The sequence below is a fragment of the Ranitomeya variabilis genome, chromosome 4 (assembly GCF_051348905.1).
Source record: "Ranitomeya variabilis isolate aRanVar5 chromosome 4, aRanVar5.hap1, whole genome shotgun sequence".
NCBI lineage: Eukaryota > Metazoa > Chordata > Amphibia > Anura > Dendrobatidae > Ranitomeya > Ranitomeya variabilis.
This window is the reverse complement of record NC_135235.1, coordinates 80252932-80268862: the sequence shown is the minus strand read 5'-3', so window position 1 is coordinate 80268862 and position 15931 is coordinate 80252932. Positions and strand designations below refer to the sequence as shown.

The 15931-nt window shown below is 40.7% G+C and overlaps 1 protein-coding gene across 50 annotated transcripts in view; it reads right to left on the bottom strand.

Moving 5' to 3' along the window:
- Positions 1-5107: 5107 nt before the first annotated feature.
- The window catches only part of ANK3 (ankyrin 3), a 756238-nt gene continuing 745414 nt past the window's right edge, over positions 5108-15931 (bottom strand). For all 50 annotated transcript variants that reach the window (XM_077258828.1, XM_077258825.1, XM_077258804.1 and 47 more), the window contains 2 exons: positions 12894-12975; positions 5108-6491 (listed from right to left, as the gene is read on the bottom strand). In XM_077258828.1, the coding sequence (XP_077114943.1) occupies positions 12910-12975 (66 nt within the window). In that variant the 3' untranslated portion in view covers positions 5108-6491; positions 12894-12909. The remainder of the gene's footprint in view (positions 6492-12893; positions 12976-15931) is intronic.

Here is a 15931-nt window from a genome sequence, read left to right as displayed (position 1 = left end):
ATAATGCACCCCCATTAGGCAGTCTGTATAGTATAATGAACCCCCCATTAGGCACTCTGTATAGTATAATGCACCCCCATTAGGCAGTCTGTATAGTATAATGCACCCCCATTAGGCAGCCAGTACAATTTAATGCACCCCCATTAGGCAGTATGTATATTATAATGCACCCTATTAGGCAGCCAGTGCAGTATAAAGCACCCCCATTAGGCAGCCAGTACAGTATAATGCACCCCCATTAGGCAGTATGTATAGCCTAATGCACCCCATTAGGTAGCCAGTTCAGTATAATGCATCCCCATTAGGCAGCCAGTACAGTATAATGCACCCCCATTAGGCAGTATGTATAGTATAATGCACCCCCATAGGCAGCCAGTACAGTATAATGCACCCCCATTAGTCAGCCAGTACAGTATAATGCACCCCCGATAGGCAGCCTGTATAGTATAATGCACCCCCATTAGGCAGCCAGTACAATATAATGCACCCCCATTAGGCAGTATGTATAGTATAATACACCCCCATTAGGCAGTATGTATAGTATAATGCAACCCCATTAGGCAGCTAGTACAGTATAATGCACCCCCATTAGGCAGTATGTATAGTATAATGCACCCCCATAGGCAGCCAGTACAGTATAATGCACCCCCATTAGTCAGCCAGTACAGTATAATGCACCCCCGATAGGCAGCCTGTATAGTATAATGCACCCCCATTAGGCAGCCAGTACAATATAATGCACCCCCATTAGGCAGTATGTATAGTATAATACACCCTCATTAGGCAGTATGTATAGTATAATGCAACCCCATTAGGCAGCTAGAACAGTATAATGCACCCCCATTAGGAAATCTGCATAGTATAATGCACCCCATAAGGAGCCAGTACAGTATAATGCATCCCCATTAGGCAGCCTGTATAGTATAATACACCCCCATTAGGCAGCCAGTACAATATAATGCACCCCCATTAGGCAGTATGTATATTATAATGCACCCCATTAGGCAGCCAGTGCAGTATAAAGCACCCCCATTAGGCAGCCAGTACAGTATAATGCACCCCCATAAGGCAGTATGTATAGCCTAATGCACCCCCATTAGGCAGCCAGTTCAGTATAATGCACCCCCATTAGGCAGCCAGTACACTATAATGCACCCCCATTAGGCAGTATGTATAGTATAATGCACCCCCATAGGCAGCCAGTACAGAATAATGCACCCCCACTAGGCAGCCAGTACAGTATAATGCACCCCCATTAGGCAGTCTGTATAGTATAATGCACCCCCATTAGGCAGTCTGTATAGTATAATGCACCCCATTAGGCAGTCTGTATGGTATAATACACCCCCATTTGGCATCCAGTACAGTATAATGCACCCCCATTATGCAGTATGTATAGTATAATGCACCCCCATTAGGCAGTCTGTATAGTATAATGCACCCCATTAGGCAGTCTGTACAGTATAATGCACCCCCATTGGGCAGCCTGTATAGTATAATGCACCCCTATTAGGCAGTCTGTATAGTATAATGCACCCCCATTAGGCAGTCTGTATAGTATAATGCACCCCCATTAGGCAGCCAGTACAATTTAATGCACCCCCATTAGGCAGTATGTATATTATAATGCACCCCATTAGGCAGCCAGTGCAGTATAAAGCACCCCCATTAGACAGCCAGTTCAGTATAATGCACCCCCATTAGGCAGTATGTATAGCCTAATGCACCCCCATTAGGTAGCCAGTTCAGTATAATGCATCCCCATTAGGCAGCCAGTACAGTATAATGCACCCCCATTAGGCAGTATGTATAGTATAATGCACCCCCATAGGCAGCCAGTACAGAATAATGCACCCCCATTAGGCAGCCAGTACAGTATAATGCACCCCCATTAGGCAGCCTGTATAGTATAATGCACCCCCAATAGGCAGTCTGTATAGTATAATACACCCCATTAGGCAGTCTGTATAGTATAATGCACCCCCATTAGGCAGCCAGTACAGTATAATGCACCCCCATTATGCAGTATGTATAGTATAATGCACCCCCATTAGGCAGTCTGCATAGTATAATGCACCCCATTAGGCAGTCTGTATAGTATAATGCACCCCATTAGGCAGTCTGTACAGTATAATGCACCCCCATTGGGCAGCCAGTACAGTATAATGCACCCCCATTAGGCAGCCAGTACGATATAATGCACCCCCATTAGGCAGCCTGTATAGTATAATGCACCCCCATTAGGCCGTCTGTATAGTATAATGCACCCCCATTAGACAGCCTGTATAGTATAATGCACCCCCATTAGGCAGCCAGTACATTATAATGCACCCTATAAAAAAAAATCCAATACTCACCTTTCTTCCTCCTGGTTCCCGCGGTGCTCTGAGCGCCCGCTCATCTCCGTACAGCAGGTGCCAAGTACTAACGTCATTGCGCCCGCTGTCAGTGTCGGCATCGGTGACGTCAGTTGCTGACAGGGGGATGATGGGAGAGGGAGCGTAATGCTCCCTCACTCATCAATGCAGTCAGCTGTATCGGCATGTAGCCGATACAGCTGACCCTGCGATGACAGGCGGGGGGCCCACTGCTGGCACAGGGCCCCCCACCACCTCCTCAGGTGCCGCACGGCGGCCGGGCGGCAGAGCAGGGAGATCGCGTCTCCCTGCTCTGCCGCAGAATGTAACTGTATCGGTGCACTGCGCACTCCAAAAGTTACATAACGTAGCACCGGGTGGGCCCCCTCAGAGTGCCACCGCCCCCTCTGCCCCCGGTAGCTTTGCTACTGATAGCCGCACTCCCAGTATACTGAGTGGTGACATAATCATTGTCCTGCACTGCCTCATTGATTCAGAGAGAACCGATACACGGTGACACAGTGATTAAAACTTAATTTTCAATGAATTGCCGCTTTACAAGTCAGCCAGCTGCAGAGGGTTTTAATGCAATTTACTTGCACATTAACCCAATATCTGCAAATAAATAGCATTTTGGTGATGTCAGATTCCCTTTAAGTAATTGATAGTGTTGAGCAAAGATTCGCACAGCCAGTCCAGTCCTCCATGGCAGCTGGACCGGGGCGGACTTCACATCTATGGCACAATCTGTCCCGATTATGCTAATCACACTCTGATCACAGTTTGATTATGATGTGCTCCGATTCTATCGGATGAGAAGGAGAGAAAAAAAAGTCTCCATCTTCTCCATTCTATCAGTCCATGGAAATCGGACTTTACATACAGTACAGACCAAAAGTTTGGACACACCTTCTCATTTAAAGATTTTTCATGACTATAAAAATTGTACATTCACACTGAAGGCATCAAAACTATGAATTAACACATGTGGAATTATATACTTAACAAAAAAGTGTGAAACAACTGAAATTATGTCTTACATTCTAGATTCTTCAAAGTAGCCACCTTTTGCATTGATGACTGCTTTGCACACTCTTGGCATTCTCTTGATGAGCTTCAAGAGGTAGTCACCGGGAATGGTTTTCATTTCACAGGTGTGCCCTGTTTAATAAGTGGGATTTCTTGCCTTATAAATGGGGTTGGGACCATCAGTTGTGTTGTGCAGAAGTCTGGTGGATACACAGCTGATAGTCCTACTGAATAGACTGTTAGAATTTGTATTATGGAAATAAAAAAGCAGCTAAGTAAAGAAAAACGTGTGGCCATCATTACTTTAAGAAATGAAGGTAAGTCAGTCCGAAAAATTGGGAAAACTTTGAAAGTGTCCCCAAGTGCAGTGGCAAAAACCATCAAGCGCTACAAAGAAACTGGCTCACATGAGGACCGCCCCAGGAAAGGAAGACCAAGAGTCACCTCTGCTTCTGAGGATAAGTTTATCTGAGTCACCAGCCTCAGAAATCACAGGTTAACAGCAGCTCAGATTAGAGACCAGGTCAATGCCACACAGAGTTCTAGCAGCAGACACATCTCTACAACAACTGTTAAGAGGATACTTTGTGCAGCAGGCCTTCATGGTAAAATAGCTGCTAGGAAACCACTGCTAAGGACAGGCAACAAGCAGAAGAGACTTGTTTGGGCTAAAGAACACAAGGAATGGACATTAGACCAGTGGAAATCAGTGCTTTGGTCTGATGAGTCCAAATTTGAGATCTTTGGTTCAAACCACCGTGTCTTTGTGCAACGCAGAAAAGGTGAAGGGATGGACTCTACATGCCTGGTTCCCACCGTGAAGCATGGAGGAGGAGGTGTGATGGTGCATTGCTGGTGACACTGATGGGGATTTTTTCAAAATTGAAGGCATACTGAACCAGCATGGCTACCACAGCATCTTGCAGCGGCATTCTATTCCATCCGGTTTGCATTTAGTTGGGCCATCATTTATTTTTCAACAGGACAATGACCCCAAACACACCTCCAGGCTGTGTAAGGGCTATCTGACCAAGAAGGAGAGTGATGGGGTGCTACGCCAGATGACCTGGCCTCCACAGTCACCAGAGCTGAACCCAATCGAGATGGTTTGGGGTGAGCTGGATCGCAGAGTGAAGGCAAAAGGGCCAACAAGTGCTAAGCATCTCTGGGAACTCCTTCAAGATTGTTGGAAGACCATTCCCGGTGACTACCTCTTGAAGCTCATCAAGAGAATGCCAAGAGTGTGCAAAGCAGTCATCAAAGCAAAAGGTGGCTACTTTGAAGAACCTAGAATATAAGACAGAATTTCAGTTGTTTCACACTTTTTTGTTAAGTATATAATTCCATATGTGTTAATTCATAGTTTTGATGCCTTCAGTGTGAATGTACAATTTTCATAGTCATGAAAATACAGAAAAATCTTTAAATGAGAAGGTGTGTCCAAACTTTTGGTCTGTACTGTAGATGGCATCTGAGTGCAGTCCAATGGTTTCCACAGACTCATTGACTTGTGTGACAGAGAGTGATCCGAATATTGGATCAAATTTGAGCATGTAGCGATTTTTTCCCCCCCGTACCGGATTGCAATCGGACCGAAAATACATCCATGTGCATGAGCCGTAGTATAGGTCTGTTTTTCTCATTTATTTCTCATTTCAAAAAGATAATGCATTTTTAGATTAAAAGAAAAAACACAAAACAACTTAACTCCAATCTTCAAATAAAAGTCAAGGACAGTTTTAAACACAATTTATTTTTGTTTTAAATAATCAACTAGATCATCCAGTGTTTTGATTTCATACATTGTTATTAGAGCTATTATCAATGAATGCTGTTTTCATATGAATATAATCAACAAATGAAAAGATTTCACCAAAACCCCCAAAAATAAAAAATAAAAATGCCCTTTTAAAACACAGCAGCATTAACAACCTAATATTACACTGCTAGAATGAATACAGATGATTGGCTTTACTGAAAAGAGTCTACATCTTTATAGCCAGTACACAATACAGTAAGGACTTTACATCGTGCTGCCTGCCTAATTGTTCTTTTCAGTTTCTTTTTGTGCTTTTTTTTTTGCTGAAAGCACAACTTTCATTTCTAAAAACCTTACCCCACCCATGTAAAAGCAATACAGTGAGTGCCTGGAACTATGCACTACCGTACAATATATTATTATTTTGTTCTTAAAAGTTCATGAGAGGTTGGCAACAGCGATACGATTAAATAAAGGGCTTGTGTGGATAGCTCCGATGTTGGTTTGTGTCCTAGTGTAGCTTTTGCAAAGTTCAACAAAGGCTAAATGAAAGTAAAGTGGGTGATACATGCACCAAAATATTACTTAATCCGAAGAAAAATGATTCGGGATAGCAGAAGTCCCTGTTTCGTTGTGTACTGTTAAAGTTTACGGCAGAATTAAAGAAATTTGTGTAAAATCTGCTTGGCTTTGTTTTATTTTTATTTTTTTTCCATATACAAACAATTGAATTGATAATATACAAGATTTTGTGAAGACGCACCCATTATATACCCCATCGGTGAAGTATTATCAGACACCTATCAGGTTATATGGATATGTGAGTGATCTTCGGTTGGTAAGTAGTTACCAGGCGGTGCATTATTAACATCAATCGTAGTCTTGTTAGACTTTTATACAAGTGTCACTTATTTACAGCAAATCCATTGATGATTTATAAAAGAAAATCAAGAGCATTTTAGACCCCGGTTTACAGGGTACATGTAAAATAAGGCGAACTGTTGCTTATTTTTAGTGATTATTGTGTCTTTCACAAGTCCATCCAATGTCATCCTCTTCGTCGGTTGTTCCAGCATTGGGAAAATCCAGACGCTTGTAGAGACGTCATTACCAGCATGGTATTTAATATGTACACTGCATTGTAAACTACACACTCCTGGACTCCATCCGAATGAAGGTGATTTCCCATGCTCTGTATTATTGGCTCATGCTAAAATAAAGGTTTCTTGCATAAAAAAAACCCATGCGGTTAATGTGTGGAAGCGGCAAACACACACTTTTTGCTTGTTTTTCAGTGTTTTCCACTAATTGTTTTTTATTCTGAATACTGGCAGTAACCATTCATCCTATAAAAAAAGATAGAAGAATGAGCGTTATATTCACCATAAGGCTTTATTCACACTAGCCATGAATGTTAAGGCTTCTTCACATGTTGCAGCATTTTACAGTTCAACAAAGTGAATGAGATTTCTGAAATCTCATGCACATGCTGCTTAATTTTTCTTTGCAGATATGAATCACTATGCTATATTCCCACAATGACCTTTAGGTGCAAGAATTTCTGCTCCTATTATTTAAATTAGGTTACTTGCATTTTTCCATTGCATTTTTCTGTGCTTTTTTTAAATAAGTTTTTATTGCACTTTAGTTTGTCATGCTTTAAATGAAGCTACTTTAGTTTTAAACTTCCTGGTGTGGATTACATGTGTTTTTATGCATTTCAGCAGTGAAATGCACTTAGGCTATGTTCACTCCTTGCGTTTTGCGGCTTTTTTTATTATCAATAACACAAAATTCATACAGCACAGAATCCTGATTAAGGGATGGAATATAGTTTAGCGTAAACCGTTCAGTATATCATTGGTAGGAGATCAAACGGTTGAGTACTCCAAAACATGAACACTAGAGCAAAAGGACAAAAAAGAGTAACCATGAACCAACAATAAAAGTTAAAAAAAGATAATTTACTGAAGCAATTCACAATAAATATGAGTCTTCTAAGGAGGAAAGAAGATGGGGAGCTACACAAAAATCCTATGCATAAAGCAGAACACAGTGTGCAAAACACAAAAGTCAAGAGGTCCCCTTGACACCTCCCATTGAGAAAGCAACATGTCAAACGTGCGTCGGGGCAGTGTTGGCGGGCTCAAATAATCCTCCCTCACATTGGTAAGCAACACTTTATTTAAGTAATCTCCCTTTGTCTCATATTGTTCTTACAGCGACTCGACCTGCTTCACAATCTATGACCTCTTGAGACTGGGTGCTTTTGTATTTTGTACACTGTGGGCTGCTTTATGCATAGGATAAAAAAAAGTAAACTAAATCCCAGCACAGAGACCCACAGAGAGCATCGTTGCCACAATGAGGTAATAGGGGGATACTCCACTTACACCTTCCCTGTGAGACGCCCCCTCTCTTCGTCATCGGGACCACTCCCCCCCACCATATTCACATTGGTCCACACCCGCCCTACAAGACGACACCCGACTTTTAAGAAGATTTTCAGGGGTTAAAAGGTCGTCTTATAAACTGGAAAATATATATTTGCCAAATGCCAGAATAATGAGAGGGAATGTTTTAAGGCATTTTAATTACATACTGCAAAGTCAAAAATTTACATACATTTCATTAGTATTTGGCACCATTGCCCTTACACTGAATGACTTGGATCAAACGTTTGGGATATCCTTCCACAAGCTTCTCACAACAGATGGTCAGAATTTGGGCCCATTCCTCCCAACAACACTGGTGTAACCGATCCAGGTTTGTAGGTCGCCTTGCTCGCGCACCTGCCTTTTCTGCTCTGCCCATAAATTTTAAATAGGATGGAGATCAGGGCTTTGTGATAGCCACTCCAAAACAAGCCACTATGTTACCATTTTGGTAGTACGCTTCTGGTCATTGTCCATTTGGAAGACCCATTTCCGCCCAAACTTTAACTTCCTAGCTGATATCTTGAGATGTTGCTTCAGTATTGCCACATAATATTCTTTTCTCAGGATACCATCTACCGTATTTTGTGAAGTGCACCAGTCCCTCCAGCAGCAAATCAACCCCACAACATGATACTGACAGCCCTGTGTTTCACAGTTGGGATGATGTTCTTAGGCTTCCAAGCTTCTCTCTATTTCCTCCAAACGTAACAATGGTCATTATGCCCAAAAAGTTCAATTTTAGTTTCATCAGACAACAGGATATGTCTCCAAAAATTAAGGTCTTTGTTCCTGTGTGCATTTGCAAACATTAATCTAGCTTTTTTATGTTTCTTTTTGAGTAATGGCTTCTTCCTAGCAGAGTGGCCTTTCAGCCCATGTTGATACAGTACTCGTCTCACTGTGGATATTGACACAATCATACCAACTTCCGCCATCATGTTCACATGGTCTTTTGCTTTTATCCTTGGTTTGATCTGCACATGTCGGACCAAAGCACGGTCATCTCTGGGACACAGAACCCATTTCCTTCCTGAGCGGTATGGTGGCTGGACATTCTTGTTTGTACTTGCGTATAATTGTGTGTACAGATGAATGAGGCACCTTCAGGTATCTTGAAATTGTACTCAAGGATGAGCCAGACTTGTGCAAGTCCACAATTCTCTTCCTGATATCTTGGCTGATTTCTTGAGACTTTCCCATGATGCTGCACAAAGAAGCAGCGTGCTTCAGGTGTGCATTAAAATACATCCACAGGTGTGTCTCTAATTAACTCAGATGTTGCCAAAAAACATTAGAAGCTTCCAAACACATGACATCATCATATGGGCAGTCCAGAATTGTTTAAAGGCATAGTAATCTCAATTTATGTAAACTTTTGACTTTGCAGTAAGTAATAAAAATGCCTTAAAATATTCTCTATCGTTATTCTGGCATTTGACAAATATTAATAATTCTGGTAATCCTAATTGACCTAAAACGGGAAAGGTTTATTATGATTTCATGTTAGATATTGAGAAAAACATGCAGATGTGTCTTAATATAGTGTATGGAAACTTCTGGTTTCATTTGTAGATGAGATTCCAATAAAACTCATGTTACTGAAAACTTCTTTCCAGAAACTGATGTGATGCAATTTTAAAACCTGCAGCTTATCAATTGTTGGTGCGGACAAAGGGCAGATTTGACCCTTTGCAGTGGAGAGGATGAAATCTGCAACAAAATCCACAGAAAAATCTGAATGTAACATGCAGATTTTGCTGCAGATGATCTGCAGGTATGTCGTGGACAAATATGCATCAAACATGCAAAGGGTGAACTTAGCCTTAAAGGGGCTGTCTAGTGAAGATACATTATCACCCATCCAATGCATAGGTAATAACTTGTAGATTAGTGAGGGTCCAACATTTGGGACCCACACGGATCTGGAGAACAGGGCAATTTCATCCTTGATGAGACAATTATATCTGCAGTAGAATGGAGTGGCAACGTGTACGCCCAACTGCCACTCCATTCATTTTCTAACGGGAATAAACGTCCCACCCTCTGCCAACTGGTGCTGGTGGCAGCGATCGGATCCCAACCAATTTCTAAAGTATGACATATCCTGGGGATCCTTATTTTCACTGGACAACTGATTTAATGTTCCAATATTTTTTATTTCATGCTTGACCCCATATTGGAGGCTCCACTATTTGTGCCATGAGAAATACCAGATTGTTTCCATAATACTAAGGGGCATCATTAGTATTAGAGTGAACAAAGCATCATTAGTATTTGGAAAGCTTCTTGTGTACTTGTAGCAAAGGGCCTTAACTAAGGTTGACTCTGCAAGATTATCGTGAATGAGTGTTGTTAAAAACATTCGTTTCACGATTATTCTGCCGTGTAATCAGTGCTATGCAGATGATGCAGGACACGTTATCCACATCAATCAAAGCTGGAGGACGGCGATTAGGAGCAGAGAGGAGGCACAGATGAAGCAACAATGCCACCCATCGGGCTGGACCATCCAAATCTACATACAGCGTGGGAGCAATTAAAACCGTATTTTTAGGGGTGTACAGGGGTAGTCAGGAGATGATAGGCAACTTTGTGGAATGCAGTACAGAAGCAAATAAAGTTGGTGACATTTGTTCAAAGACTCAAAACCTGGTGAAAAGATCCCTTTAATTCTGGGGTTTTTAATTTTAATCTTTTTAGATAGTAGTTTGTAGTGGACTTTTGCTGTTGGTGATCTGCAGCAAATTTTACAACAAATGGAGTTATGTGGATTTTGACCTTGACTATTGAACTCAATGGGGAATCCAGAACAAATGTGTATCATAGATTAGAATGCTGCTCTTTTGCTGTTTTTTTCCTTTTCTTTTTCAGTGTGTGAATAAGATTTGGAAATCTCTCAGCCCCTCTACTGCTGCTGTAATTTTCAAATCTGGACAGAAAATATGAAGTGTAACTTCCATTGTGTGCATATTGTCTCTTGAGAGAGGAAGAGGACTAGAACCCTCGTGCTACCTATAGGAAGTAGCAATCCTAAAAGTCAAATCGACCCTCCAACGAGCCTTGTCACATGACTTAGGATAAAAGCCAAACCATATCCTAAGTCATGGGACAAGGCTTGTTAAAGGGTCAATATTGACTTGTAGGTTGCCGGTTCCAATAGATGGTGCTAGAGTTCTAGTTCTCTTCCTCTCTGAAGAGGCAATTTGCATATTTAATTTCTCAGAGGAGCATTGCAAGGCTTAAAAGTCCCCTTACCTTGACATGTCACTCTTCGCAAAGAGAAATATTACCCCTTGATTCTCTTGTGTGAACATGCCTGAAAGTTACAGCTCTTGCTGATGATGTATTCTAGAGACTCTTAAAGTCACCCTCACCCACCAAATAAAAACCCCAAAACAAATTGGAAGCATTGGTCTAACACAAACAGTGGCCTTACTGGGTAGCTAATGGGAAAATTCAGCCCAAAATGTCATACCTATATGTCCAAAATATGTTTCTCACTGATAAGCGAGTAGAAGGTGAGACCAGCAGTGATTACCTGAGGGATTTAGCTGCTGCTCTTTTAGTTATTGGAAGCTCCATGTAATGTGGTCTTGAGCCTGGTATCTAGTGTAAGATATTTATCAGGACACAAGTGATCACATGTGAATACTCTACTCAGTGGAAAGGTGATAAATATCCATGGTGGGGAAAAATCTTTAGTAGGTCTGATGTGCTCTTATGTTGAAATTGGTGGTGTTCCAAGCTGACAGACTCCACAGATATCATGTGTGTTGGAACATGGCTTATGGGTGGATTTTTAGTTTTTTGTCCATCATCACATTCTGCATATGTCTTTCATTTCCCATAGTTATAATAAACTAGAGGGTTTTTTGGACTTAGAATACTAGATTGGTGGGAGTCGATATCCGACAGCTGCAATGATTAGCTGATTTCAGATCTGGTCACCAGTAGAGATGAGCTAACTCAAAATTAAAAGTTCGGGATTCGTACCGGACAGTTAGTGCCTGGTGCTATACGCCAAACATGACCTTCTCCCAGAAGTCTGTTGTAGTGTTCGAAGTTCCAGGGAAGTCCATGAGAGAGGTTTTTTCCCAGATCAAAAGTTCAGGTCTCCATTGTTTTCAATGGGGTTAGGGTTTTGGTCCAAGTACCCAAACCGAACTTTGGGCTAAAGTTCTGCTTGGGCACTAGAACCAGAATATCCATGGGTCTACTCATCCCTTGTCACTACCATTCTCAGCAATGACCACTACATGGTGAACAGATCTGTGCTGTTCCAGCTTTGTTCAATGTTTATGGCCAGAGCTAAAAACATCATCATTGATCAGATACTGACGACTATCCGATCATAAGGCCAGACAACCCCTTTAAATCTGAACTAGAAAAGAGTGAATCTTCCGAAATTCAAATTTGTTGTTTGAATTTGAAAAATTGCTCGGAGTAACAAACCTGCCTTCATCTGCCTTGGAGTCGGGGATCTTTCACTTCCTGCAGCAGGGTGGTCATCTTTAACGCCTAACCTCCTATCCATTATCTATTCCATGCAGAAGAGGGTGGATAGATCGCAGCGGCTGACTCACCCACAAGCTTTTATTGGAGTAGTGCCAATCACGACTCCACCAGTTGAGCAGTATCTCACCCTCTATTTATGGTACCATATCACCCTATGGGAGTTTGTCTTTTTTTCTTCTTTCTCGAAATTCAGATTTCACAGATTTAGGCAACTTTGATACACATTAAATACTTCATGCGAACCAAGTGTGCCTTACTATGTCCTGGGGTCTCTCCCGATTACAGAGCATAATAAATGTTGTGTAAAAATGTTGTGTAAAAAAAGGTAATATTAATACTCGCCTCTCCTTGGCATCACCAACTCGCTCTCTCCAGTCTGGATGAGTGTGAGGACTAAAGAAAAGACTCGATTGGAGGAAGTAACTGGACACAGTGTTACTTTTTACACCTTCCTGGCCCTTCAAGATTCAGCCGGCTGCCATTTTGCATGATTCACGTGAAGCAAATCACAAAAAAGTATTTTGCCTTAAATTGCTTTTCTTATGATTAATCTGAACCTATATGATGAGGTTCTTTAAAATATGGGATTCTGCTAAATACTTGGCACATTGTATTTGACTACAGTATTAATAAGAGATAATTGAATAGTTGGATTTATGAGATTTGTACCACCCATGAAGGCTAATTAGTTTACCTTGGACTAACATGTATGAGATAATCTGGTACTGTAGCCTCAATGTTTCCAGACCTTGGCTGATGACTTTGTATTGTTATAAAATCTTACACACCACTCACCTGAATCACTATGGTATTAAGAATAACTTTTCTTCTCAATGTGTCGGATTTCCTTCTTGGTCTTCACTTTATACCCGTCATTCTAGAATATAAATTATTCAAGAATTGTTATAGATAATTCAAAGAGAAAATTCTGTATTTTAATATTTTAGTTTGTTCTCAAAAATCCTAAATAAAGTCTTAAAGAGATTGCCAGTTCAAAATATATTGATGATCTACCTGTGGGTTTGGTCATCAATATCAGACAATGTGGGGTTCTACAATCGGCACCCTCACCGATGAGCTGTTGCAAGGTTTATTGTGCTGTACCCATGAGCGGACATTGAATGGAGCTGTACAGTGCAGGTCCATTCCATGTGTTTACACCCAGACGCCACTGGAACAAATAATGGCTGATCAATGGGGATGCGGGTGTCGGACCCTCATGATCTGATATTGATGACTTATTCACCATATAAGAAATCAGTATATTCTGACCGGACAACCCTTTTAAGACAACAATCGAGGCTTTGTTCACCCATTGGCTTTGCAATTTTACATATATGTCAGGTGACCTAAGAAATGAAATTGTGGAGGAACATTTCCCTCTAAGTTGACTGTCCATAAGTTTCTAAAGGACTCAGAGTCAACCCTAAATCAGGGGTTCGGCACTCACTCAGGCCTACTCCTACAGTAGGTATTTTATCAGAATTAGAATGGTTAGTACCACTGAAGCCAATGAAAACCTGACAAAATATTAATGGCAGAAAACATAGAACACATAAAGCAAAAACAAGATTAGCCTTTCCACAACCAACCAAGGTATAATAAACGTTATAAGGTCTAAAACCGGTCACCCAAAAGGTGTGTGCAAAACTTTAACAAGAACAGTTTTAGGTTAGACCTTTAATATGGATGAGTTCATCAGGAATACTTACCTAAATAACCAGAATTACTTTCTGTACAGTTCATTTTGGCAGTGACCAGTCACTAGTGAAAGGTGCCTGCATCATTTCTAGATTGCTTTAGACGTGTGTTGTTTTATATGTTACCAAACAAGAGAATATAGAATGTGTGATAAGGGCACGAGTAAAGAGCATGCACTATGCTAACTACCATACATATTGTAAAGGAATAAACTTTATTCAGAACAGCAAATAGAAGACCAAACAAATAAAAAGAGCACATAAGCTCCAATGACAAGTGTGGGGCCGCACTCTGATAAGTACCGGTATCCTATCCCCTCCACACACACAACCACGAAATAATAAGCCTGGGACCCTTAAAGATGTAAACCTATTAAGACAGCAAAAAAAGAGCGTAAAGCATATTTAATAGCAAAGTAATAATAGCAAGTGAATTTAAAAAATGAACCGATATAATAGAACTAGTGACCTGAATGAATGAATGAATGAATGAATGAAACTGATTTAATACGTCCAGTGACCTGGTTGCATTATATTGGCTTTTTTTTTTCTTCACTTGCTGTTATTACTTTGCCATTGGCTATACTTTTATGCTTATTTTTGCTATCTTAATAGTTACAATGAGAAAAATAAGTATTTGATACACTGCAGATTTTGGAAATTTTTCCCACCTACAAAGAATGGAGAGTTTTCTAATTTTTATCCTAGGTACACTTCAACTGTGAGAAACAGAATCTAAGAATAAAAAAACAGAAAATCACATACTGCAAGATTTTTAAATAATTAATTAGCATTTTACTACATGAAATAAGTATTTGATCACCCACCAACCAGCAAGAATTCTTTCTCTCACAGATCTGTTAGTTTTTTTCTTTAAGAAACCTTCCTACTCTGCTCTTAGTACATGTATTAATTGCACTGTTTGAACTTGTTTCATGTATAAAAGACACCAGGCCACACACTCAATCAATCACACTCCAACCACTGCACCATGGCCAAGACCAAAGAGCTGTCTAAGGACACCAGGGACAAAATTGTAGACCTGCACAACGCTGGGATGGGCTACAGAACAATAGACAAGCAGTTTGGTGAGAAGACAACTGTTGGCACAATTATTAGAAAATGGAAAAAAACACAAGATAACTGTCAATCTTCCTCGGTCTGCATGCATGATCTCGCCTCGTGGGGTAAGAATGAATTTGAGAAAGGTAAGGAATCAGCCCAGAATTATCTGGAGAAGATCTGTATGGAGGAGTGGGCCAAAATCCCTGCTGCAGTGTGTGCAAACTTGATCCGGAACTACATGAAACGTCTGACCTCTGTAATTGCAAAAACAAAAATTTCTGTGCCAAATATTAAGTTCTCTTTTTCTATTGTATAAACAATAAAATGCTAAGTATGAAAAAATCATACAATGTGATTTTCTGTTTTTTATTTTTAGATTCTGTGTCTCCATTCTTTGTAGGTGGGAACTTGCAAAATCGGTGATGTATCAAATACTTATTTTCCCCACTGTATTTATATTTGAGGGGTCCCAGACCTATTTTTTCATGTGTTTTCGGAATATGGCACATATCAGAGTCTAGGCCTGAGATTATCATTGGAGCACATGATGGGCATATTATATTGTTTATTTTTTTCATTTATCTGGTAGTGTATTCCTGGGCTCATATCACACAAACTCTTTTCTTTTGTTTGGCTCTGTATAACTTACTAGTGTGTGGTACTTTACTTGCACTGGGATTTCAGCTATTCATGTTTAACCTGTTTTATACTTTCTACTGTTATACATATGCATGAGAAACATTAGTTCAGAGCATAGGGCAGTTGAATAGGAACAGTTTGGAGGGTTTTGCTCTTCAACCGCTAATAAAATGCAACTTGGGGGCTGGATCAACACCTACAAACTAATTATATGGCTGCATCTGTCTTTTAGGGCTAATTACAGACAACCCCATTGTGTGAGGAAACTTTGCTTACCATTTCAAACTTCTTTCAAGGACCTTGTCTAGTGGAACACTCGTGCACTATGGGTGTACCAGTCCTACTATTCTGCCGATAGAACGCCCACTGAGGCATGGCTGGAATCCCTAATCCGGCCTCACTCACTCCTCCCAGAACTTTACCACTTGC